The following is a 27,648-nucleotide window of genomic DNA, read 5'->3' on the forward strand; positions in this document are numbered from 1 at the left end:
TGTTTTAAGTATATTAAAGAGGTTCTTTGTGACTGTGGAATTTGTATGTGTGTGTGTATGTTTCTATTAGTCTTTACTTTGTATATTTTAAACCCATATTTTAAAGCACATATTGGTTCATGCACTATATGTTGTTCACCAATTTAAAATTGGCCATTTTAATACATTTTAATTTGTGTTACTTCTTGCCAGACGTCAATATTCCTACACCTACTTTTGTTTATCTTGCACTCACCTTCCCCAGTGTTTTGCATATACCAGAGCTAGGTTAGCTGATGGTGTTGCTTCAGCAAATAACATCACTAACACAACTGCATTATTTCTTAGGGCCTCTCAGTTTCCTTTAATTTATTCAGACTTTTTATCTATTTATTAGCCTAATCTTTCTTACTTGCATTTTTCTTGGATTCCTGACCACCACTTTATCAGTTAGAAATGGTTATATCTCAGCCTTCTCTTATTTCTTAAAATTAAATTTGGGGGTTTTTGTTACTATGCAAAGTATAAGTGTTCTTGCTCTCATAGTGACTGAATAGAACTAGTCAGGATAGTCCCCTGATTTTTTTGCTGATTGTCCTGGATTATTAGAGTGGGTATTTGCAATCCCAGAATAAGCCCTTTTCTCTCTGTATACATTTAGAGTGTTTCATGCCTCCTTGAAGAGCGGGGTGAATGTAGCAGGATTAGTGATATGACTTGAGCTCTTTAGAGAGAGAAAGTGCATGACAGAAAGTACCCCAGCATACAGGGAAGTGAAAGGTGGAAATCACGGCTTTTAACATGCTGGAGTAGGATCACATCAGTATGGTACATGTGTTAGATGTGGCCATGTAATTTTGATTACTTAGGTAAATTAGAAAACATGTGATAAGAGTTTCCAAAATAAGTTCTGGATAATACTCCCATAGCCTTTTACTGCTCTTGGAATATAGTTCACTGGCTACTTAACATCTACTACTGCTACTATTTCATGTATAGCTTCATCTGAGGCTGGCAGAATTAAGGAAACCATCCAACATGTTGATTGAAAAAGAAAAAGAAAATCTTCTGTTTGACTGCTGGGAGTAAGTTAAAGTGCTGGTCGAGCTCTGAGAAATCAGAAGACAGGAGGAAAGAGGATAATAAAATGAAGAAAGGCATTCCATGATTCAGTAGAATGGCTCTGAAAGTGATGATAGACTCTATGTTTTCTTCTCTGAAATCCTTAAGAGAGCATCATGGAAATTGCAATTAATTTTCAAGATTGAAAGAAAAAGTTGTCTACAAATTATAAATTTTATATCATAGCATTTTTGAAATTCATTCTATGAAGTTCTACTCTGAGAAGACTACTCATAAAAAAATAAAAGTAAAAATACTTCCAAGGTTAATGCGTATTAGCATATTTAAAGAAGAGTGGCAAATTCTGAGGTAAAGGCAGCCATTAAACTTGGAGTTGTTATGATTTCCAAACATTTAAAACTCTAAAAACTATTACCATTTAGCAGTTCAGAAAAGCCAATTTATATATTAAATTATAATTTTCATGGACATATAATTCATAAATTTATTACATAATATCTATCCTGTTACAGAAATAAATTTATTATATAATATCTATCCTGTTACAGAAACATGCTAGTTATGTAAGGCTTTGCTTTATGTCAATGAGACAAAATACAAGTTATATATACATAAACCAAATGTGTCTGGTCTATATACCATATATTTGTATAAATGTTCATACAAAAAGACTGACATGTCATGACAAAAATAAGTGTGTTTGGTCTGGAGTTAAAGCTAATTTAAAATATTTATTCTTGTGGAGGTTCAGCTAAGTTTTCCCATAATACTTTTTGTTTAGGTGTATAAACATGGCCAGGAAACCTGAGTCTGAAGTTCTCTTCTTAAAACTTATCTATTGAAATTATTCTTAAAAAATAATGTAGTAACTGATTTCATATTTCAAAATACTTTGAGAAAAAAAAATGAAATTACTGTGTTTTTAAGGGGACAATTTCATTAATATAATCTTATTTACCTACCTATCTGGGGCTTCCCTAGTGGCTCAGCAATAAAGAATCCGCCTGCAGTGGAGGAGCACTGGGAGATACCAGTTCGAACCCTCGATCAGGAAGATTCCCTGGAGGAGGGCATGGCACCTCACTTCAGTATTCTTGCCTGGAGAATCCCATGGACAGAAGAGCCTGACAGGCTAAGGTCCATAGAGTCACAATGAGCTGGACATGAATGAGGTGACTTAGCACGCACCTACCTATCTAGCTAGCCACCATAAAAAAGAAAATGTTTGAGAACTGTTAATTTTTACAAACTGATCATTTACATACTATACCCCCAAACTGGTTAGCATGCAGCATAGACTATAACAGAAGAAAAACGTTCTTTCTGTGGTGCTTAAGATCACTTTACTAAGTCATACTATATGGACAGTTCCAACCTCCATAGGCTTTCCCCCGCAATGATATATGCCTTATGTTGGACAAGAATTTGTTACCACTCCACAAGTAATATTGGACTTAATATATCTAAGCTGCCTGCTGGATATTAACTATATAAAAAATACTATGTTGCCATTGATAGCTATCACCTATTAAGTATTTACCACATACCAGGAATGCTGGAAATGAAATAAATCTCACAGGTTATTGTTACTCATGTCTGCATTTAAATAAAAATGAACTGAGTTTTATAGATGTCAAGGTTATTCATCCAAGATCATATGGGACAGGGCAATAGGGAGTGACTTTTAATCCTATTTAATGCTGTTTCTACTGCATCATCTGGTTTTATCTGACCTCCTGTGATTCTATGGAGTCTTACAAAACTCTTTTGATCTTTAGGAGATAATTTTCTGTATGTAGTCCAGGTATTTCATATTAACCTTAAGTTCACATAAACATATGCCCATTTGGATTACTTAGAAGAGACTGAATTAGAGAGTCTGACAAAAAAAGGTTTTCTTTTGTAAGTTCAGACATACTTTGTATCCACTTATATACGTATAAGAATAAATGTGTATATACATATTAAATGTGTACAAATAATATAGGGGAGTAGAAAGAAGATATATTTAAAAAATTTACATTGTTTTTCTTTTCCATACATCATTCATCTAATCTACATTATGCTTTTAGGTTTTAGCTAATTTGTGTTCAGGGAGTGTAAATTTGCTTAAGAATCTATCAAAGCAAAAAGTGAGTTAATAAGTAATTTTTTCCAGAAAAATTATATAGATGTGCCCATACATACACACATAAGCATACACATACAAAACTATATAGATTCTAAGGTAAAATATCTATGTTGATGTGTGTAAGTCTGTATACATATGCAGACACATATATGTATATATACACACACACATAATTTATATTATTTTTGTGATCTTCTATCAACACAGATAACTGTGGAACTACACCTATAATTTGTATTGGTATTTTCAGACACACACAAGACTTATTCCCTACATGCTTCCTTGTTTTAATATAAGTATTTATTTATGTCTTGAAAGGTATTTGCAGGTGCCTTTGGGGACAGCATCTCTGGTTGTTTTGTGCTTAGTTTACATTTATATTTTAATCTATTGTCCACAGGCTGCTTTGTAAACCCCATAACTCGAACGTACAGATTGTTCAGAATTTAAGGTGAATTAATAGTATGGCTCTTTGGGTCACAGAAAACACTATTAAGACAACAATCTAAACATTTAAGGGGAAGAATCTTAAAGTCATGTCATAGTTTCTTTTTTAATATTTTTCAAAAAGTAACTGACTTCACAAATACCAGCTCTAACATGAGTTAGACAACTGAGAAACAGGCAAGTATATTTTAAAGTACTAAAATAAAACACATTTATACAAGTACAAAGCAAAACAATGCTGATAGAAATGTTAAACTTTATGAAAAAATCATTTGCAATTCACATCAAAATAATTTAACATTCTCTATCATTTTAATAGCACAAGCTGCAACAACAGAAAAAAATAAAAGAAAAACATACACGCACACCATCTTAAAACCAAATCAGTTAAAGTGCAGAAAAAAGTAAGTACAAGCACTTGTAGCCCACACAAATCTTTTAGGATTGGCACCATCTCTCTAAAACATCTATATTCTATATAGATTTCTAATTACAACACCACCAGCAGCTGCCATTGAATTCTAGAAATACACACAATATACATAGTATATTTGTTCACATTGGGAAGATCAGTGAAATTCGGCCAACTATTTCATACATGCCTCATTCTTCAACAGATAGTAGAGCATCTCTCAGGCTTCAGGCCCTCTTTAAAGTGAATTCCAACTTATCTTTCAGTTTTCACTGATCTGTATATTTTTCACAGTATAAAATTGTAAATGGTAACTATAGAGATTCTGACAGCTTGAGGGTTATTAATAAGCTGTGGCTAAATGTGAACTCAGGTAATAACCTTTGAAGTCTCCGAAACACATACATTTTGCTGGGAGACTAGCACAGGAAAAAATTTTTTTTAAAGAGTTTATTCCTGGTTTGGAAGTCACAGAACTGCACAGAATTATACAATTCATTGACAGTCAGAAATAGTTCCTAGTCTTTCTGATCACACGCTGGTAACAGCAGAAACTTGGGAAAGACTGTTACTAACAAGGATTAGCACATTCAGGGGTCTGCTTTTTTCTCTTTGCTTCAGTCAAATCTCACATGTTCTCCTTTCCACACTCCCTTTCTGTTCCCCACCCCTAACCCAGAGAGGTGGTTCTGCTTCTTCGCGGTGCAGACACGGTCTTCTCAGGCGGTCCCCACCACTTCCCACAATACAGAATGGGTGGATTGCTCAGATCGTCCGTACAACTTGATCGAACCAGGTCTTCTCTTTTTAATCCCGGGACCAAACTGTCCTTTAGGGTCGCTCTTCTGAAGCTCAGCGTTTCACTGCACTTTCCCCTTCCCTTGAGTCATGCTGGTCCCACCTCAATTATCACTGGGCACCAGGAACAGATTGTTTTCTAGGAAATTCAGTGAAAATAGGTACTCAAATGAATTGTGAAGTTCATATCCTAGCCCTAGAATGAATATTCAGTTCTCTTTTGTACTGTAGATTTAACTTGGAACCTGGTATTAGAATTGGCAAAGAGACAGAGTTAGTATCATTCCAAAATAAAAGATCCCAAGAATGCATTACCAATAATATTATATATTATACAATGTACTGAATGAAGTGGCAAAGGGTTATATAAATACACAGAAAAATACCTCTTGTTCTCCTCTAATTAGATAAATTATTTTTCTTATGTTGACTATTAATTCACATAGAATTATATGATGGCAATTTATTCACATTAAATTTTAATTTCTAATGAATTTTCTCATATGGTAGTATACTTTTAAAGGAAATATGTCACTAAAAAAATAGAAAAGGAATTTGATCATGGAGAAAGTTTTAAAAGTGTTTTCCTGTTGGTCAACACAGTGAAACTTGCATTTGAGAATACAGTGGAAACCAACATAATGGTTCTTTGAAACAAATTTAAAAACTTAGATAGAGCATACTTAGGAAGGTTTCCATGCCTAAGAAATCAAGACAGGAACCCCCAGGTGAATGCCACCCCTTTGATGAGAATCCAGGGATATTAATATTTACTTCAAAATATTTACATTTGTTTTTCAAGTAGACGCAGACATTTGCTTTCAATGAAACCACAAAACTTAGCTAGATTGACTGTTTCAAGAGTCTCATAATATTTGGGATCAAGGGGCTCCAACGATGCTATTTTCAAATTTGCACGGGAGGTTTGATTTTTTTAAAATTTCTATTTTAGTAAATTAATGTTAGCTTTTAATGTTTTATATTGGGAGATTTGATTTAATATAATTTAATATGAGGATAGTTATCAGGAAAGGTAAAACAGTGTATTATAACGTTTAAAAGTAGAGAATGATAAATTATGGTAATAGATATATTTTCATTTCTCAATTCCTTCTTTTAAGTAGATGTGAAATAAAAAATACCAAATAAGGATATTGAGCAAAAGGAAAAAGGTTTTTATTTATTTTTCTCTCTGCTAAAAATATACTTCTGCCTTACAGCAAATCTTTCTCATAAGGCTATCTTTAGTATAAGGCTGGGTCAACTGGACTTTAAATTTATAGGATACCTCCTCCTTTTATTACTATCCTTATTTAAAAATCAAAAACATTTGGCACCTGAGGATAGCTGTAATGGGAGGAAGAAAGAAATGACAGCGGATGCAGGTCTTGAGCTGAATTCTATCTATAGGAGCCTATCAAAGCACAGATATGTCTATTAGAACTTTAAATCTCTTTTCTGCAGTTTTTAAAAAGTGACAGTATGAAGTGCACAAAATTATATTCATAATTATCTTAAAAAGGAAAATATTAATAATTGCTTTGCCTCTTTTTGGAATGGCTAAGAAAGATGGTGTGGTTTGTATCTGTTAAGGTTCCTCTGTTTTAGTTTTCTGTATTGCTTTGAAACATCTACATGTGTCATAGTTCATAGCTGCCCTGTTTAAGCAGCCGAGAAAAGTTAAAATCACTGCTTACTGGCGTAGCTAAATCTCTGCTGAGCCGACTTGACAGTTTTAAAGCCTCCAGTGTGTTAAGATCATGTTAATTTTTTGAACAGCCCCTCCAGTCACGACAGTGTCTTCACTGGGTCTCCGGACCATTCTTCCCGTGGTGGGACTTGAAAAGAACAGAGGAGCTCTTTGTGCGTCAGGTTCTCAGAAGAAATGAATGAAGAAGCCCAAATGCGTATTTTAAATATTTTAGCTGGCAATGCATTCATAATGAGTGGCCACATTTCATGAAAGAGATAGCCAAGCTGGAGCTCAAGAATTATTATTATTAGAAAGAGAATTTCCAGCTACACAACGCACCCCAGTGAGGGAATTACAAAACAGTATTCCAGAAAATATTTTTTGCTACTCCAGTATTGATTGGCAACATGGTGAAATAGTCAAGAAATCTCCACTGGTTTTCTTGGTTAATGGAGGTGAACTGAAATAACTAGGTGGAATCCAGGATGCAGGCTTTTGGAAGAGGAGGTCACAACCAAATTGGAAAGTGTCTGGTAAAAGCCCTACATACATCAGCGTGGCCCTCATCACACAGTTGCGTGTTGCCCATGGGACACAATCATATCAACGCCTCAGCAAATACTGGGCCCAAGTCTGCTTTCCAAGGTCTTTAAAGGAAAGAAAAAGGGGAAAAAAAAAAAAAAGAGGAAGAGAAAGGTTGATGTTTTGGTCCCAGATTTTGAGTTTGTTAGAAAATGTACATTCATGTTTGGTGAATCAAAGAATCTTCTGGGAAAAGAATTAAAGTAAACAAAAAAAAATTTTTTTTTTACAGTAGCTTATTAACTATGTCTTTTCAACCCTCCGTTTTGCTGTTTCACACTCCTTGTTTCCCTAGAGCAAAGCACTTGGGATGTAACTGGTTCAACAGACTCCTCGTGAGCCCTCAAAAGTAGAAGCGGTGTTTCGTAAAAGCCCATATTTTCTAAGGCCACTAGAAGAAAATCTGCCGAAAGATTTGTGGTTGGTGTCTTCGTCGGTGGATGGTAGATAGCACTCTTGATCCCTTGTTTCCGCTGCGGGTGTACGCGATGTCTTCCACTTCCGGGTCTTAAGCAGGCGCCCAGGCCTGTCCTTGCTGTCTGTGGGGACACCGGAGGGTCTCGGCTCCTTGGGGCGGGGGGGACCCCAGCGTGGTTTCCAAGGACATTCACAAGGACGAGGAGCTCTGGGTGTAATCTCTGATGATAAGCGTGTCGTACTTGGGGGACGACGGGATACACAGGGCCGACTCGGACACGGGCGAGTTGGGGGTGGTGCTCCCGGAGTCCACCGAGTCCCTGAAGGGGGATGGCGGTGTGAGCGCCACCAGCTCCTCCAGGTCCGCCTTGCCGGCCGCAGCCTCGGGCCCGGTCGCCGCCGCCGAGGGGGAAGGCTCCCGGGCGGCGCCCTCCGCCGGCGGGGCCGCGCCGCCCGGGCCCTCGGCGGCGGGCGGCGGCTGGATCTCCGCGAACGTGGTCATCACGGCGGCGGGCAGCTGCATCTCCGTGGGGATCAGGTAGGCCGAGCAGAGCGCGGCGCCCGCGCCGGGCGCCCCCGGGGAAGCCAGCATCATGGAGTTGAGCTCGCTGATGTTGGCCGTGAAGCGGGTCACCACGCTGCTGATCTGCTCCAGCAGCGAGCCCTGCGACGAGCTGCTGCGCGCCGCGGGCTCCGAGCGCAGCGAGCGCGCGTCCTCGTCGTCGGGGTGGCCGCCCGCGTGCCGGCTCAGCGTGCTGATGGGCGACGGCGCGCGCGGCACGGCGAGGCGCTCCTCGGCCTCGGCCGCGGCGGGGCGCGCCTTGGGGCCGGTGTCCGGGGGCTCGGGCCCGCCGCCGCCCGCGCCCCCCGCGCCGCGACCCTCCGTGCTCTTGGGGAAGGGCTTGATGACGGCCGTCTGGTTGGGGTTCTCCTTCTTGTTGATGTGCACCGACAGCCTCTGCCACAGGTGCTGCCCGCGGCTGCTCTTCTCGTTCTGCGCCCAAGTGACCGACTTGCCGTTGGAGCTGCGGAGAGAAGGTAGACGAGAGGTGACTGCGCGCTCCTCCGTGGTGGTGGTGGGGCTGGGGGGCTGTGGGACTCGGACTGGGGACAGGAGGCATCCAAGGACACCAGGGGAAGAGATCTGGGAACGGGCTTTCTGCTGCCTTTGAGTTCAAGGCTGCTTTCTTGTCTCTGGCCTTCCGTTCGTTCATCATTACCGCGAAAGGATGTCGAAGGGGATACTAGGAAGGTTAAAGGGGTTGTTCATGGGAACCCTGGAGGACGAAATGGTCCGAGGAGCCTGGCGGGCTGCAGACCACCGGCTCGGAAAACCCATCCAAGAGGACTTGGCGACTAAACAATAATGTCAGTTCCGCCTACCGGGGAGTGCGGCAGCTGGTTAAGTTGCAAACCTAGAAGCAAGGGCTTGCGGTATTGTGGTTGTATGTAGATGTGCCCGGTATACAGCACGGGCTTCCTAAAGTTGGGAGCCTCTGAAAGGAAACGTTAAAACTAGGAGCACCCCTCAACCTGATCATCAGAGGGGACCGTAGAGGTAGGAGTCGGGGGTCACCAGAAAGGAGATAGTGGTTCCAATTCAGTTTTTATTCTGCATGCCAGTGGTTGGTGCATTTAACTAGGGTTTACTGTAAGAACTCCTGACTTAGAACACGATTTTACTTAGTCTGACTTATGGGGTGGAAAATACAAATTCAGTGAAGACATACACTGATTTATAATTAGAACTTTTTTACCTCCTAGAAACTTTCCTCACACATTTATTTTTAGGCCTAAAAGTCGAATAACAATTCTGCCAGGGAGCATTGCAGTATTATTGCCCTTGGCACCTGGCACACTACATTCAAGTTAGGGTCTTGATGAGTAGTGCCTGATTGACATGGTTTCTTAGAGTCTTTTTCCCGCCTTTCTTTCCCAAGTAGTCCTTTCTGGTCTCCCCTCTGGGAACTGAAATCTCCTCTGGTGAAGAAAGCCTGTAATGAGTTGATGCTTCAGCCTTACAGACAGAGGGCCTATACCCTTCTTCCCTCTAAAGAAATGGGACAACTGCCTCTCAGAACACAATCAAGAAGTTCACCTGTGTTCAGAGGATGTGGCCTGACCTTCAGGGAGGTGATATAGAGAGATCCTGGTGTGGTTTACCCCCAGGAAGGAATGTGAGAGCTCTGTAACTAGGGGTCTGTTATGTCTAGACAGCTCTGTTCTAGGTGCTGTGGACCAAGAGAGAGCTGTGCTGCTGCTGCTGCTAAGTTGCTTCAGTCGTGTCCGACTCTGTGCGACCCCACAGACGGCGGCCCACCAGGCTCCCCCGTCCCTGGGATTCTCTAGGCAAGAACACTGGAGTGGGTTGCTATTTCCTTCTCCAATGCATGAAAGTGAAAGTAAAGTGAAGTCTCTCAGTCGGGTCCGACTCTTAGCGACCCCATGGACTGCAGCCCACCAGGCTCCTCCGTCCATGGCATTTTCCAGGCAAGAGTGCTGGAGTGGGGTGCCATTGCCTTTTCCGAGAGAGAGCACTAGGCAGTGTCTAAACAAAGGCTTTAGCCACCCAATTTGATTATCTCAGCTGGTGGTTATTAAACTTAATAGCATATAGGACTCACCTGTGGTATTTGTCATATACCCAGGCGGGACCCAGAGATTCTGATTGTCTAGGTTGGGTTCTATGGATCCATGCATTTGACAAGCACTCTGCTTCCCTAAAGTGATTCTGCAGTCAGTGTTTCACAGACTAAGAAACTCTAACAAGAAGGTATCCTTTTTCTCTAGGTTCCTGTTGTTCCTTTGACCTCCTGGCTGGCAGACTGACTGGCCTTTGCCAGGCAAGGGACCGAATTGTGTTTGGAGCCCACCTGCCTTGGGACTGCCGACTGTAACTTTGAGACCCTGTGTTGCTTGAGACGTCCAGTCCCTTGATAACAAACCACTGTTTTTACAGCCCCTATGACAAGCATGCTTCCTGCCTCTTTGCCACACTGCTTCCCATGTCTTCATCTGTCCCTTTCCACTGTGTGGTCTTCCTATTTTTGCTCTTTCCACTGAAATCCCAGTCCATTTAATCTACCCTGTATTTTGCCACTTGGTGTCCTTCAAAATTCTGGAATATGAGATATCCCCGCCCCCACCCTGCCCCAATGGACATTATTTCCAGCTATTGAGGTTTTATGCATCCCCAGTAACAGAAGGGACCCTGCTAACCTGTAAACTTTCCAGAGAGTTTCAGGTGCTTTTTTTTTTTTTTTTAACATTTTTGCATTAACCTGACCTGCCACCCTTTTTGTTTTCAGCACATCACTTTTCTTCTTCCCAAGTGTCCACTAACTTCTGGAGCATGGCACAGGAGAAACGGGCCAAATGATGCATGGGATTTGATTGGGAACACGGTTGCCAGCAACCCCGTTTCTCTCCTGCAGGCAGGATAAGAAACACAAGTCTGGAGGGACAGTTAGACTTTCGGGTAGCTGGGGCCACTTTTGCTACAAAGCACAGGCTAGAAGCTAGAAGTGTAGCTGGATTCACTCTACCAAGCTTTACCCTAGGGAAGCTCTCACCTCCAGCACACAGAGGTTTTGATGGAACGTAACCCTAACAGTGACAGTCATCAGAATCCCAGGTAGCCGGGCTCCAAGACAGGAGAGCGGGTTGAAAAACCCTTGGGTGAATGTGTGAGAAGGAAACGGTCCCAATGAGTGTCGGGAAAGAGCAAGTTAGCCAAGATGGGATGGTCAGGCTCTCTCACCCCGCCCTCTCACCACACTTTGTAAATAATCGTTATGTAACAGCTGAGCTCACTTAGGGCACTGTGCATGTGCCTCCCGAGGCACTGGCTTGCCCACAGGCTGCTTTTGTTGTGTAGGAATATAGAAAGTGAAAGTGAAGTCGTGTCCAACTCTTTGCGACCCCATGGACTCTAGCCCACCAGGCTCCTCCGTCCATGGGATTTTCCAGGCAAGAATTCTGGACTGGGTTGCTATTTCCTGCTCCAGGGGATCTTCATGACCCAGGGATTGAACCCAGGTCTCCCGTATTGTAGGCAGATGCTTTACCGTCTGAGCCACCAGGGAAGCCCCAAGGTATATATAAGCTCCACCTTAAAAAACCCTTGGGGTGGTATTAGGGCTGTGCTATGGCTACGTGTTTTATTTATTTTTTTGTGCTCCAAAATCACTGCACTGCAGATGGTGACTGCAGCCATGAAATTAAAAGATGCTTACTCCTTGGAAGTAAAGTTATGACCAACCTAGATAGCATATTCAAAAGCAGAGATATTACTTTGCCAACAAAGGTCTGTCTAGGCAAGGCTATGGTTTTTCCAGTGGTCATGTATGGATGTGAGAGTTGGACTGTGAAGAAGGCTGAGCACTGAAGAATGGATGCTTTTGAACTGTGGTTTTGGAGAAGACTCTTGAGAGTCCCTTGGACTGCAAGGAGATCCAACCAGTCCATTCTAAAGGAGACCAGCCCTGGGATTTCTTTGGAAGGACTGATGCTAAAGCTGAAACTCCAGTACTTTGGCCACCTCATGCGAAGAGTTGACTCATTGGAAAAGACTCTGATGCTGGGAGGGATTGGGGGCAGGAGGAGAAGGGGACGACAGAGGATGAGATGGCTGGATGGCATCACTGACTCGATGGACGTGAGTCTGAGTGAACTCCGGGAGTTGGTGATGGACAGGGAGGCCTGGCGTGCTGCGATTCATGGGGTCGCAAAGAGTCGGACACGATTGAGCGACTGAACTGAACTGATGGCTACGTTAAGCTGGTGAGGCTGCGGAAGGGCTGTGTCCACTGGGTCAACCAGGAGAGAATACAGCACGGCTGCTACAGCCGCAGTGCCGCCCCCAGAGAATAAACGTATCTGCAGTTCCTAGGGCTCCTCGCGCTTTCTTCCAGCCTCATAGCTCGCGCCTTGCTCACCACAGGTTCAGTGAACAGTGCAAACAGTGTGATCAGCGAGATGGTTGGCATGGCCGGCAGGATCGGCCAGACACCAGGCCGCCTGTGCAGGGGACTGCCACCTTTCCTGGCTGTGTCTTTGCTCACAGAGTGGCAGGGCCTGTGGTCACACAGGAGAGAGTGCACCAGGCAATCTAAATAACAGTGGAAATGGACACAGGAGACGCTGGAGATACGGAGTCCCTAACTGAACACTTCATTGCCTTTCTTGGGTCATGGGGTATTTTTTTTTTTCTCCAAAGCACATGGGAATTAAGAGAAAACTGACCTTACGACATTAGTCAGTTTACTAGTGGAATATAGTTTCCATGAAGATAGGAACCTGTTCTGTCTTGTTCATTGGCACACAGCAAGATCTTAATAAGGGTTTGATGGAAGATTAGGATTTTTAAGCCAGCAGGGCCATTGTGTGGTGTCCTGGAAAGTACAGTGGACAAAGGATTCTAAAATCAGAGTTCTAATTCTGGGTCTGTCATTCTGGATGTTTACAAAATAATAATCTCCTTAAGTCTCAGTAAAAAAGCAGGTGGTATAGACTTCATTTGGTGAAGACTGTTCTAAGGATTAAAGGAAACAATGAAAGTAAGAAAGTATCTAAGGAGTTATTTTTTGCATTCTATGTGAATGCTGTTTCAGGAAACAAAAATAATATCTACAGTTGGCCCTCGGTATCTGCAGTTTGCTGTCCTTGGCTACAACCCAAAGCAGTCAGGTCTGCTGTTGGTTGAATCTGGATGCGAAACCTGAGGATATGGAGTGCCAACTGCATTCATTTTACTGTGCCGTTTATGTCAGGGGTGTGAGCAGCTGGGGCTTTGGTCTCCATCGGGACTCCTAGAATCAATGCCCAGGAGATATGGAGGGCCCACTATTCCCTGTGCTGTCTTGAGCTCTGCTTGAAGAAGAGAGAATTCAGTGCAAAGTCAGTGTTTATGGTAATGCTGTAACATATTTCTGGTTGTTCCTCCTTAACCTGACCAACTGTACTCAGCTGTGGAGTTACATAGGGTTTTATCTGCGGCATGCCTTTTCTCACCCTAGCTGTCTCCTTGGGTGATCACCTCTACTCCAATAGATTCAACATTATTCTACTTTCAAAGTTTACTTCCTGCTCTTTCCTTTGCACTCCCTCCTCTGCCTTTTTCTTCCTTTTTGCCTAAATAGCTCCTTTTTTTTTTTTTTTTTTTTGGACTTTACCTTAATTGCTTTTTCTTGAAGGACGTTTTCCTGACACCATCCCTGACTGGGTTAGATTCCTAGAGCCCCCGCCTTAGGCACTGAGTAACTCTGTGGTATGTCCATTGCATCTGAGGGATGGAGTGTTTGAAGACAGAGACAGAGGGTTCTTTGTTTCCTGTTATATGCATAATACCCAGTGCGGTGTTGTTGTTCAGTCACTAAGCTGTGTCAACTCTTTGCAACCCCATGGACTGTAGCCCACCAGACTCCTCTGTCCATGAAATTCTCCAGGCAAGAATGCTACAGTGGGTTACCATTTCCTTCCCCAGCAGATCTTCCTGACCCAGGGATTAAACCCATGTCTGCAGCTTAGCAGGCAGATTCTTTGCCATGGAGCCACTGGGGACACTCCATTGCCTGCTCAGTAATATATTTTGGCTCATAACTGAGTGGATAAATCCTTTCTAATCTTAAAAAGTCATACATTCATAATTATTTTTGTTAGAATTAAGTTTTAAAAATTTAGTATTAATGACATTTTATTTCTTTTGTCATATGGATTCATCTTTTTATATAACTCAGTGTAATTAGTACTCAGTGTATACAGAGAAAAGGTTATTTCATAAATGAAGTAAAAAACACAGATCTGGATATCTGTCATGAAATACACAAAGGAACTGTTGATTTCGTTTTTGTCGTTCTTGTATCTGTTTGAGAGAAACTTCTCAGTGATGAAAGCTTATTGAGGCAATATGAGTAGGGGACCCAAAATGTGGCTACAAGAGCTGGCCCTGATTGATGTTGGGCAAATCAGTTAATACCTTTCAGCCTCTTTGCTTAGTGGTAAAAAATAGAAGAACCACTCTTTCTCATCTCATGTGATTTCTGGGAGGAACCAAAAGGGTTACTATATATTAGGGTACTTTATGAAGCAGAGCACCTCTGCAAGGGGTTAGCACCATCAAACCGTCCACTCGATGGAGGTAAAATGTTGTTTATTATTAACAGTATTTAGGCTGATATATATATATATATATATTATATAAATATATATATATTTTATATATATATATATTTTTTTTTTTGCAGTTCATGGGGTCACAGAGAGTTGGACATGACTTGGAGACTGAACAACAACTATATATATATACACACACACACACACACGCATATATATATATACACATATAAAGTATCAGGATTATATGTTTGTCCTAGTGTGCAAGGTAAGAGAAAGGACTGAGCTTTTCCTTACTTATCTATAGCACTTCACTTTCTCAGGTAATATTTTGGGCATTAACAAAGGAGGAAGAGGAAGGAGGATTGGAGGGAGAGACAGAACCAGTGTTTTGCTTGGGAAGAACACACTGGCCAAAAAAAAGAAGAGAAAACAAGGACCTTGCTCTTTGCAGGCCCCAGTTACCCTATTGCCATATGTAATACTGTCTAGTCTGTAGTCTAATGTTCTCTTTTTTATGATGATTTGTTCTTTATCTCTGGAAAAACAAAAACAGCAAAATTCAACATTTCAATAATGTTATTGCTGCTGCTGCTAAGTCACATCAGTTGTGTCCGACTCTGTGCGACCCCATAGACGGCAGCCCACCAGGCTTCTCCATCCCTGGGATTCTCCAGGCAAGAACACTGGAGTGGGTTGCCATTGCCATCTCCAATGCATGAAAGTGAAAAGTGAAAGTGAAGTCGCTCAGTCGTGTCCGACTCTTCGGGACCCCATGGACTGCAGCCCACCAGGCTCCTCCACCCGTGGGATTTTCCAGGCAAGAGTACTGGAGTGGGGTGCCATCGCCTTCTCCAATATTAGAGGGTTGGATTTTTTGTTTGCTTTCTTTTTGTTTACATTCTGGGCCTGCCAAAATGACCCTTTCTACTTCTATTCTCAAAGTTTGTTCTCCCAACTTCTTCCCTTCCATGTGGGACCCTTGAATAATTTATTCATTTCAGGCAGGCTCTGAATGTCAGCTCAATGACCTCTCCTGATTCCTCGATTCATCTGCCAAAACCTGCAGGAATTAGAGCACACTGCTATGGTATGCCATCATTAGGAAGCAAAAGTGAATAAAGAGAGAGTTTGACTGTCAATAAGGTCCATGGAATTTAGAATTTTTGTGTTCATTTTAAATGGCTGTTGAATAGTCTGATTTTTTTCCCCCTCAGAACTCATTTAGTTTTATTAATGGCATGTAAGCAATTAAAATTCTCAGACTACTTTATGAAATTTAAAAAACTAGGCGTTTATCCTCTCCTTTGTTCTGTGGTTTATTAACACTTTCCTAAGTTGCACAGTTGTAGGGCATAAGAAAAATTAAATATTGACTATATCCTCTGAAAATCCAAAAATTCTTGTTATGAAAAAACTATCATTACTAACCTCTCTTGTTTGTGATTTTGAATTCAGGGGTAGCCAAGAGAGAGGTATATAAAAAAGAACTTCCTAATATAAAAATGTATTTAAAAAATACAAAAACCTTATAACATCATTAGCAAATATGTCTTTAGAGTTACATTAGACAACAGATCAATAAAATAATTTCATTAATATTACAAGCAGGAAATTTGCAATTGCAGTTCCATTTTCTGAGCATTTTCTTAAACTTTTAAAAATCAGTATTTTGCTTTCAATAGTTTTGAATTACAAAGTATGGAAATACAGTTTTTTAAAAATACTGAGGAATCTGATATTGTTTATATTCAGACACTCTAAATTAGATGGAAAAATTTCTTTCTGAGCTTTGCCTAAAACCTGACATCTTGATTTTGACAGTTACACTGAGAAACGCACCATAATATATAAGAAAATGGCAGAATCATCTATATAAATTTTCCCAGTTACGGCGTAAATGGATGTAAATAGCTGGCTTGCTGTCAAGAACAATTTAAATGGCCAGGATGATGTATGCATTAGAGATGCACGTATAGAGAAAAACACTTGAGTAAATTGAAATGAAGTCAAGGACCAAATTACCTGATAGAGACATAATAATCAAAGCAACAACATCTATTTTCATAGTGCTTTATAAAGCACTTTTAGAAACACTGACTGTCAGAAGTTGATAGGATCAAAGTCTTTATCCTCCTTCCAAAAATAAGAAAATCAAGGCTCAGTGAGATTAGGTGATCTACCCAAGGTTACACAGAAAGTGGCAAAATGTGTACTAATATGTCATGATTTTTCAATTCCATTTTCCATGACAGTACATTGCCAGATTTGCTTTCTGAAGTGAACTTTCTTTATTCCATGGAAGAGCGGCCTCAGATATTATCTGGTGATGATATGTGTTTTTAAGGAGATAAATTATTGATTTATATTCTCTTTTATTTACCCCATATCTCTTTACATTTCACATATTTGCAATTTCAAGAAAACACCCTGCGTATCTCTTTGGTTGCTGACTCAAATAGCACAGGTTGATTGAGCACCTGTATTGGTCAAGGAAAAGGATGAAGGAACTTGAAACTTGAAATCATACAAGTTAATATTATCAGCCTTTTTTTTCATGCTGTGATTCAACAAAAGACAGTTGTCCTCTGTATGCATTCAGTTCAGTTCAGTCGCTCAGTCGTGTCCGACTCTTTGCAACCCCGTGAATCGTAGCACACTAGGCCTCCCTGTCCGTCACCAGCTCCCGGAGTTTACTCAAACTCGTGTCCATCCAATAGGTGATGCCATCCAGCCATCTCATCCTCTGTTGTCCCCTTCTCCTCCTGCCCCCAATCCCTCCCAGCATCAGAGTCTTTTCCAATGAGTCAACTCTTCGCAGGAGTTGGCCAAAGTATTGGAGTTTCAGCTTTAGCATCAGTCCTTCCAATGAAAACCCAGGACTGATCTCCTTTAGAATGGACTGGTTGGATCTCCTTGCAGTCCACGGGACTCTCAAGAGTCTTCTCCAACACCACAGTTCAAAAGCATCAATTCTTTGGCGCTCAGCCTTCTTCACAGTCCAACTCTCACATCCATACATGACCACTGGAAAAACCATAGCCTTGACTAGACGGACCTTTGTTGGCCAAGTAATGTCTCTGCTTTTGAATATGCTATCTAGGTTGGTCATCACTTTCCTTCCAAGGAGTAAGCATATTTTAATTTCATGGCTGCAATCACCATCTGCAGTGATTTTGGAGCCCAAAAAAATAAAGTCTGACACTGTTTCCACTGTTTCCCCATCTATTTTTCATGAAGTGATGGGATCAGATGCCATGATCTTAGTTTTCTGAATGTTGAGCTTTAAGCCGACTTTTTCACTCTCCTCTTTCCCTTTCATCAAGAGGCTTTTTAGTTCCTCTTCACTTTCTGTCATAAGGGTGGTGTCATCTGCATATCTGAGGTTATTGATATTTCGTCCAGCAATCTTGATTCCAGCTTGTGCTTCTTCCAGCCCAGCGTTTGTCATGATGTACTCTGCATATAAGTTAAATAAACAGGGTGACAATATACAGCCTTGATGTACTTCCTTTCCTCTTTGGAACCAGTCTGTTGTTCCATGTCCAGTTCTAACTGTTGCTTCCTGACCTGCATATAGGTTTCCCAAGAGGCAGGTCAGGTGGTCTGGTATTCCCATCTCTTTCAGAATTTTCCACAGTTTATTGTGATCCACACAGTCAAAGGCTTTGGCATAGTCAATAAAGCAGAAATAGATGTTTTTCTGGAACTCTCTTGCTTTTTCCATTATCCAGTGGATGTTGGCAATTTGATCTCTGGATCCTTTGCCTTTTCTAAAACCAGCTTGAACATCTGAACGTTCATGGTTCATGTATTCCTGAAGCCTGGCTTGGAGAATTTTGAGCATTACTTTACTAGCATGTGGGATGAGTGCAATTGTGCAGTAGTTTGAGCATTCTTTGGCATTGCCTTTCTTTGGGATTGGAATGAAAACTGACCTTTTTCAGTCTGTGGCCACTGCTGAGTTTTCCAAATTTGCTGGCATATTGAGTGTAGCACTTTCACAGCATCATCTTTCAGGATTTGAAATTGCTCAACTGGAATTCCATCACCTCCACTAGCTTTGTTCATAGTGATGCTTTCTAAGGCCCACTTGACTTCACATTCCAGGATGTCTGGCTTTAGGTGAGTGATCACACCATTGTGATTATCTTGGTCATGAAGATCTTTTTTGTACAGTTCTTCTGTGTATTCTTGCCACCTCTTCTTAATATCTTCTGCTTCTATTAGGTCCATACCATTTTTGTCCTTTATCGAGCCCATCTTTGCATGAAGTGTTCCCTTGGTATCTCTAATTTTCTTGAAGAGATCTCTAGTCTTTCCCATTCTGTTGTTTTCCTCTATTTCTTTGCATTGATCACTGAGGAATGCTGTCTTATCTCTCCTTGCTATTCTTTGGAACTCTGCATTCAGATGCTTATATCTGTATGCATACATACATGCTAAGTCAGTTCAGTCGTGTTGGACTCTGTGTGACCCTATGGCCTGTAGCCCTCCAGGCTCCTCTGTCCACGGGATTCTCCAGGCAAGAATGCTGGAGTGGGTAGCCATGCCCTCCTCCAGGTGTTGTGTCTGTAGTACACTTATTTTCTCTCTGACTTATTTTGAAATACTAGTAAATAAGAGGGGTATACTGTCAGGGATAATCTTAAATCTGCACTGTTTTGAAAATTTTGGTATTTCAAATACTAATATTGGTAATAAGATCTTTGTGACACATTTGCCAATGATTTTGATTCACCTGAGCTTTTTATATTGCAGTTGAGAGTTCTTGATATGAGACTTCCCTCAAAGAGGGTATAACTGAGTTCAACAGAGAGCAGACTTATGGAAGAAGGCTAGCACTGTGAGTTACAGGATTCTGATAGATGTTTTTCTTTTCCTAGGACCTTGAAATGAGGAAGGAGATGGACAGAAGGAAGGATGCTAAGCATGAGGTGAGTGAGGGATGGTGGAGCGTGGGGACAAGTGGTCAGTTTACTGAGCTATTAGAGGGTACAAATCACAAGGGGTTCAAAACCTCACAGGAGGAAGAAGCCATTTCCCACGGGAGGGGATTGGCCAGGGAATGCTGCCTGCATACACGAGGCAGACTGTATCTAGATTTTGAATAATTAGTAGCTTATGGCAAGATCCAAAGAGAGAATGCCAGGCAGTGCTCTCCAGGAAGGTTCACAGTGATGGAAGTCCGGGAATCCACAAAGACCTTTCCAGGAGATAGCCAGTAGTCCAGTTTGAATGTGTGGGGATAGAGTTAAGAAGTTAAGGAATCAGAAGGTAGTGTTTAGATTTTTTTGTCTGCTATAAAAAGTATTCTTGGCCATCCCAGACCTACAAGAATCTTCTTTCTTCTACTTTCTTTTTCTCTTTTAATAACTCAGTAGTAATCCACCTTGGGCTTATTATTAATAGCATCTGGGATAGATGGGTGGTCTGATATATTAGACCAGAGAGTGCTGTCACTGTGTGTGCATGCTCAGTCTCTTCAGCTGTGACCAATCTCTGAGAAAATGGTATGTTGGGAAGGGAGGAAAGTAGAAAAGGCCTTAGCTTCTTTGAGCACTAGTTACAATGCTGGGTTTTTATGCTGCTGCTGCTGCTGCTGTTTTGTCAACAACTCATGTCTGGCTCTCTGTGACCCCATGAACTGTAGCCCACCAGGCTCCTCTGTCCATGGGATTCTCCAGGCAAGAATACTGGAGTGGGTTGCTATTTCCTCCTTCAGGGGATCTTCCTGACCCAGGGGTCGAATCTGACTCTCCTGCATTGGCAGGTGGGTTCTTTAATACCAGTGAGCCACCTGGGAAGCCCCTCATTATTAGATGCCCATGTAATCTACAGGACTGATCAATTAGTAAATGATTATATACAGAAATACACATGACTTTTCTGTGTTAAACTTCAAGTATAAGAATTCCTTCTGTTCGTTAATATTTTATGCATTCGATCTTCTTGAGCTCAACTAAAACAGTTGAATACAGGAAGCGTGCATGCCGTAATCTTCTTTAACCTTCACCACAGCTTCATCCGTTGACCGTACTCCTCATCTGGTCCCTAGTCCTGGTCCTATTTCAGGAAAGTATTCAAGCCTATTTAGTATTTAACTTAGTCCTTCAGGCAGTGAGAAGAAAAGTGACATAAACAATAGTGGTGCCCAGGGTAGATTTAAGAGCTTGTTTTAAGAGGGTAGGATACAGTTTGAAGATGCTAACAGGTGCGGCCAAAATGAGGATAGAAAGGAACATGTGCATGTGAAAACTATTGTGAAAAAAAAAAAGACGTTTGTCCTTGTGCACTGAGTTTTTCTTGTTGGTATTAGGGGAATTCAGAGAAAAGGTTGCTCATGGGGGAAGAAGCTCAAAGAAGGATTTGCAAATAAAGTGGAGCTTACCGAGGCCTGAAAGCCTAGGGAATGTTGAAATAACATGGATAAACAAAATCCAGTTAATATGCATCATGCATATATGGCGAAGAAAATAATTCCATGTGTTTAATCCTAAGCAGCCCTTCCAAGAACCCCATGGTGGACTTTTGCCTCTCTTTTAAAGTAGCTGGAACAAGAGCAGTGGCTGCATGCTTCTAACACGGTTCTCTCAGAGGACATCTCTTAGTAAGCATTTAGTCCCTAATAAAACCCTGGTGGGAGGAGGAGCTTTCAGCCCTATTTTAACTGTCTTTGGTCAAATAGCAGCAGGAGGCCTTTTCAGTACATCCCAGGTCCACTTAGGTGGGTTATTAAAGTGCCTGATGGTCTAGTACTGATGCTGCTTTAAAAAAAATATAAATATTTTAAATTACTTTTTATTGTATAAATAGTTGATTTGCAATATTTTATGAGTTTCAGGTGAATACCAAAGTGATTCAAAATTTTTATAGATTGTATTTCATTTAAAGTCACTACAAAATGATGGCTATCTTTTCCTGTACAATATATAGGCTTATAGCTTATTTATTTTCCCCTCCCCCCAGCTTATTTATTTTCCACACAGTATAGAATTGTGACTAAACCGCAAGATTTTATAAAGAGGAATATCCAATGCAGGACAGGCAATAGTGTGTGCCAAGCTGAGGCAGTTTGTTGAATGATCAGAGTTTTCTTTCTCACATTAAGCTGTTTCTTTCAATCCGTAATTCAGTAACGTGGACTCTCAACTCCTCTTCATACTGAGATATGGGTTCTAGGCTTAGCTGAGGTGCTTTGGCTAAGATGAGCAGTTTTTTCCGAAATAGGAAATGATTTTTTTTTTCCCTGAGCCATCACTGTAATGCCCAGATTGCAACTGAGGAGAGAACAAAAGAAGACGCAGCTGTTTTGTGCCTCTGCTGCCCAGAGCAGGCGGGAAGACTTTGCGGAAGAATCCAGCTTGATGTAAGCCTTGAATAAAACATGGGGTTGGGATTGGTGGCAAAGGAGAGTCCTGGAATGCTAATAGCTCCCATTTGAATGGAATTTTCTACTTCACAAGGTGTTTTTCCCTATATTGTTATATTTGACCTTCTCAACAGCAGTTTGACATGCACTTAGCAATATAGCATTTTTAATGATAGGTCTGTTCCTGCAGTAAATGTGGAACCCTCCCGGGCAGCAACTGCACACATCTCCCGTGCTTAGTATGGTACCTGGTACAGAGTAGGGGGCTGGGAGTATCAAGAAGAAGTTAAAGTGAAGTTGCTCAATCGTGTCTGACTCTTTATGACCCCATGGACTGTAACCTACCAGGCTCCTTCTTCCGTGTGATTCTCGAGGCAAGAATACTGGAGTGGGTTGCCATTTCCTTCTCCCTTTCACTTCAAGAAGATGAAGTCAATTCTTTCACCTTGAATGCTTGGTATAGACAGGTATTACTAACTTGTGTTATAGATGCAAAAACTGAGGTTTATGGAACTTAACTAAATTGTCTAACTCAAAAGGCAGAACAGGGCCTCGAATATGACCCTGAATGAAGATCACGGCCACCACGCAATATTGTCTCTGCGAAGGGCCAAGATGCATGCTGAACTGAGGGCCTGACAAGACATACTTTGTGGAACAGCAATGGCAATGGCAGCGCCAAAGTCTGTGTCCGTACGATGACCTGCTGATAAATTCCAAACCTCTGTATCGACATTCACCTGAACATGGCAGAGATGACTCCTGAGGGATTGTAGGATAAGAGAACTTCCCTGGAATTTTACAGCAATTACTGAAAACTAATTTCTTCTTCTTCTTTTTTTGGCCACTCATTGTGGCATGTAAGATCTTAATTCCCTGACCAGGGGTCAAACCCATGCCGCCTGCGGTGGAAGCATGGAGCCCTAACTACCGGACTGCCAGGGAAGTCCCCAAAATGGTTTCCATTTAGACAAAAGATTCCTTTTGACCTTAGTTGAAGCACTTCAACTAAAGCATGGAGTTTAAATCTGATGTATGAAGAGTACTCGAAGTTCACGGCTTGAATCCCACTTAAACGTCTACCACTGACCTGCTTATTGTTAACATCTATAAAAGAACTTCTCATTTAAGAAAGCAATTTTTTGGATTATTTTTCCTTATTGCATAAAATGGACACATGCCACAGATGGGAGGCACTCAGTTCCGGTTCTATTCCCCTTGGGATGCTTCACACGCTTCATGATATATCTTTGCAAACTTTCCTTCCTCTCTCCCTTCCTTCCTTCCTTGTATTATCATAAGGACACTTAAAATGAGACTCACCCTTTTAAATTTTTTAGTGGACAACATAGTATTATCACATCATACCTGTTAGGATAACTATTAAACAACAACAACGAAAAAACTTTGTTGTTTTTATTATCCTTTACAAAGGATAATAAATGTTCGTAAGGATGTGGAGAAATTGGAATCCTTGCACAGTGTTGGTGGGAATGCAAAACATCTGTGGAAAACAGTATGGAAGTTCCTTAAAGAATTGTAAACACACTGCCACCTGATCCAGCAATCCTACTTCTGGGTTCAGCTCAGTTCAGTCGTTCAGTCGTGTCTGACTCTTTGCGACCCCATGAATCGCAGCACGCCAGGCCTCCCTGTCCATCACCAACTCCCGGAGTTTACCCAAATTCACGTCCATCAAGTCAGTGATGCCATCCAGCCATCTCATCCTCTGTCGTCCCCTTCTCCTCCTGCCCCCAATCCCTCCCAGCATCAGGGTCTTTTCCAATGAGTCAACTCTTCGCATGAGGTGGCCAAAGTACTGGAGTTTCAGCTTCAGCATCAGTCCTTCCAATGAACACCCAGGACTGATCTCCTTCAGAATGGACTGGTTGGATCTCCTTGCAGACCAAGGGACTCTCAAGAGTCTTCTCCAACACCACAGTTCAAAAGCATCAATTCTTTGGCACTCAGCTTTCTTCATAGTTCAACTCTCACATCCATACATGACCACTGGAAAAACCATAGCCTTGACTAGATGGACCTTTGTTGGCAAAGTAATATCTCTGCTTTTCAATATGCTATCTAGGTTGGTCATAATTTTTCCTTCCAAGAGTAAACGTCTTTTAATTTCATGGCTGCAATCACCATCTGCAGTGATTTTGGAGCCCCAAAATAAAGTCTGACACTGTTTCCACTGTTTCCCCATCTATTTCCCATGAAGTGATGGGACCAGATGCCATGATCTTAGTTTTCTGAATGTTGAGCTCTAAGCCAACTTTTTCATTCTCCTCTTTCCCTTTCATCAAGAGGCTTTTTAGTTCCTCTTCACTTTCTGCCATAAGGGTGGTGTCATCTGCATATTTGAGGTTACTGATATTTCTCCCGGCAATCTTATATTTTTAAAAAAAAATTGGAATTAGGATCTCAAAGAGGCATTAGTACCTCCACGTTCACAGTAGCCTAACAACCTAAATGCCCATTGATGGATAAGTGGATAAAGAGAATGTGTCCTTTCTGAAGAGTCATTTTTCCAAAGAAGACATACAAATGGCCAACAGGTATGTGAAAAGGTGCTTATCATTATTAATAATCAGGGAAATGCAAATCAAAACCACAATCACGTCATGCCTGTTAGAATGGCTGCTATCAAAAAAGAGAAGAAATGACAAGTCTTGACAAGGATAGGGAGAAGAGGGAACCCTTGTGCACTTTGGTGGGAATATGAATGGATGCAGCCACTGTGGAAAACAGTTTGGAGATTCCTCAAAAAATTAAAAAAATCACACTACCATGTGAATCCAGCAATTCCACTACTAGATATTAATCCCAAAGAAATGAAATCAATATCTTGAAAAGACATTGTACCCCATGTTCATTGCAGCAGTATTTACAATGGCCAAAATATGGAAGCAATGTAAGAGTCCATGGGCTTCCCAGGTGGTGCTAGTGGTAAAGAACCCACCTGCGAGAGCAGGAGGTGTAGGAGATGTGAGTTCAGTCCCTGGGTTGGGAAGATGCCCTGGAGGAGGAAATGGCAACCACTCCAGTATTCTTGCCTGGAGAATCCCAAGGACAGAGGAGCAGAGTCGAACACAGCTGAAGCGACTTAGCACTAGCATTGAGAGTCCATTGGTGGGCAAATGGATAAAGGAAACGCGGTTAAAAAATATTATTCAACTAATTCTATTTAGAAATAGAAGGAAATCCTGCCATTTGTGACAACATGGATGAAACTCGAGGGCGTTATATTAAGTGAAATAAGCTAGAGAAAGACAAATACTGTTATGATCTCATATGTCCCATGGAAAGGAAAAATGTCTTGCGCTTGTGAGAACTTGTATAACATTTGTGAAGGGACTACCAGTGTCTGGTGCACAGTAATCACAGTAATGGAGGCAACTGTTATTGGTTTTATTTGTTTTAGAGCGTCTCTGAATATGTTAGAACGCTAATTTGAAGTTGATGTTGGGGAGGAATGAAGACAAGACTATTTCACCCATCCTCATCTATTGCTCAGCAACCAGCTGGCCTCTGCTATGCTGCAAAGCCGGATTCTTTCTCTTCTATGGACTCGGAAGTTTTTCTTTATGCCTGTTTTGATATGGTCTGTTTTGTCTGATATGAGTATTGGGACCCTTGCTTTTTAGTCATTCCCGTTTGCCTGAAATATTTTTTCTAACCTCTCACTTTCAATCTGTTTGTGTGCTTTGCCCCAAAGTGGGTCTCTTGTAGGCCACATATTGTAGGCTTTTCTTTTTTAAACAATCTGCTGCTCTATGTCTTTTGATTGGAGCATTTTATGGACTCTGAATTTTGTATGTGTCTAGCCATTTCTGAACATTTATTATTATTTAGTTTCTATTATTCTTAATTCTGTTTGCACTGGCATAGGTTACTGTATATGATATTAAATGAGGAGTTAATCTGATAAATAATTATTCTATGGGGGAAGAGTTCCACATTGCTTTGCAGTGATCTGTTTTTCTGACTCTGTTCCTCAATGGACAGTGGGTTTTCAGAAACATTAGTCTTGGTCATCCATTCACCCTGGGTCTTGTCAGTGCTTGGATCATAGTAGACGCTTAATAATGAGCATTACATGGAGGAAGAAGTAATTGAATGAATGAAAGGCAAAAGAATCCTAGTACAGATATCATGTTTTGGGGTTACTTTCAAATCTGAGTTCCTTATTCATTTAATAATGACTCTTATGACATCACTGTTACTGGGTTCTCCAAGGAATTATTAAATATTTATACCCACTAAAATTAGATGCTGCATCTACTAGGTGAAAATCAGTTAATCAACTGATTGGGGATTGATCTTTCTTTCACATAATTGATATCATGACATAGCAACAGTAAAAATCGCCCCTTGCCACCCTCCTTCCCTCAAGCACTGAATGGGGGCTTTAGATCTATTTCATTTGTTGAAGGAGGGCCCTTTCTCAGAGACTAGGAGACTCAGAGTGGCTGTGCCTCTCCATCACGGAGTCTAACGTGAGCACGTCGGAATGCAGACTTAAGAAGCACAGAGGTGGAATCCCCCTGCTGAGACGGGCAGTGATGACATTCATCGTTGAGGTTCTAGCCATTCCTGGGGGTGGATCATCTCTGTATGAACTCCCACGTTCCAGGGTTTAGAGAATTCCCATTTCTTAGAGCATCTCCCTGTTCAGGACTCTCTTTCACTCCTCCTGCAATCAGGAAGACTACTCTGAAACACAGACTGTCCACTGTGAAAGTAGGAACAAATGACAAATTACGCTACAGTCAGACAGAAAAAGAAAGTTCCCCCAAGGGAAAACAATGACATAGTGTTCCAGGAAGCTAGACTGTTACGGATACCTACAGTGTTCCGATTCCTTTCCAAGTGTGGAGGAGGAGGGAGAGGGGAGGGGTGTCTCCAGGCCCTGCCAGCGCTGCTGATAAGGTCACGCTGTTCTGCTGGGCTGTGACTGCATGCCTTGTACAGCTGCTCCTCCTTCCTGCTAAGCAGTGTGGATCACAAGGACCTCCCCAGGTGTAAATTCATAGGATCCAGTCCACTCTGTAGTTTCATCATAGAAACCGTGGGCAGTGAGATGCAGGCTGATGTTCCTGGTTTTCTGTGGTGGCTTGAGCTTCCCTTAGCCCCTCCCTGGGACTGGTTGGACTTGATGGCCACAGAACCACCCCCGATGTTTGCAGAGTAAATAGGATGCATGCCTGTGACTCTGCGAAGTGACTGGGGGACGGAGTGAGAGTGGATAAGAAAGAGGGCCTTATCAGCAGGTACGAAAAGTACCTACCAAAGTCTCCTGTAGGTATTCGGTTTCCAGCCCTTCCATTCTATTTCTGAGCAAGCAACTTGAGATTAACTATTCTAACCCCTTATTTAGAAATAGTTTACACTGCAGTGGTCTCCCCTCTGATATCTTAATATCTTTCTCTTAATATTCACGTTAAGCTTATTTCTTCTGGATAAATATATTTGTGTGTGTATTGATATGAACAACTATAAGGACTCCTCCCATACACTTTCTCTCTCTTCGTCAGTTTCTACTTGATGCTAAAGAAATTAGAAGAAAAAGTAGGAAGGGAAGGTCATTTGCTGCTTCTTAACTGTTGTTATATGTGGGG

General features: G+C 41.5%; 1 protein-coding gene and 1 long non-coding RNA gene across 5 annotated transcripts in view; one reads left to right on the forward strand and one right to left on the reverse strand.

Moving 5' to 3' along the window:
* Positions 1-3,727: 3,727 nt before the first annotated feature.
* Positions 3,728-27,648, reverse strand: part of GRM5 (glutamate metabotropic receptor 5) — a 644,995-nt gene continuing 621,074 nt past the window's right edge. For all 4 annotated transcript variants that reach the window (XM_086383216.1, XM_086383215.1, XM_086383217.1 and 1 more), the window contains one exon: positions 3,728-8,567. In XM_086383216.1, the coding sequence (XP_086239342.1) occupies positions 7,733-8,567 (835 nt within the window). In that variant the 3' untranslated portion in view covers positions 3,728-7,732. The remainder of the gene's footprint in view (positions 8,568-27,648) is intronic.
* On the forward strand, positions 8,932-14,028 carry LOC147342578 (uncharacterized). Its single transcript, XR_015157405.1, has 2 exons — positions 8,932-9,891; positions 10,333-14,028. It is a non-coding gene; the product is annotated as an uncharacterized LOC147342578 (long non-coding RNA).

Source organism: Bos grunniens, chromosome 29, assembly GCF_055505025.1.
Source record: "Bos grunniens cultivar Pamir isolate PY7600 chromosome 29, Bosgru_T2T1.0, whole genome shotgun sequence".
NCBI classification, from domain to species: domain Eukaryota; kingdom Metazoa; phylum Chordata; class Mammalia; order Artiodactyla; family Bovidae; genus Bos; species Bos grunniens.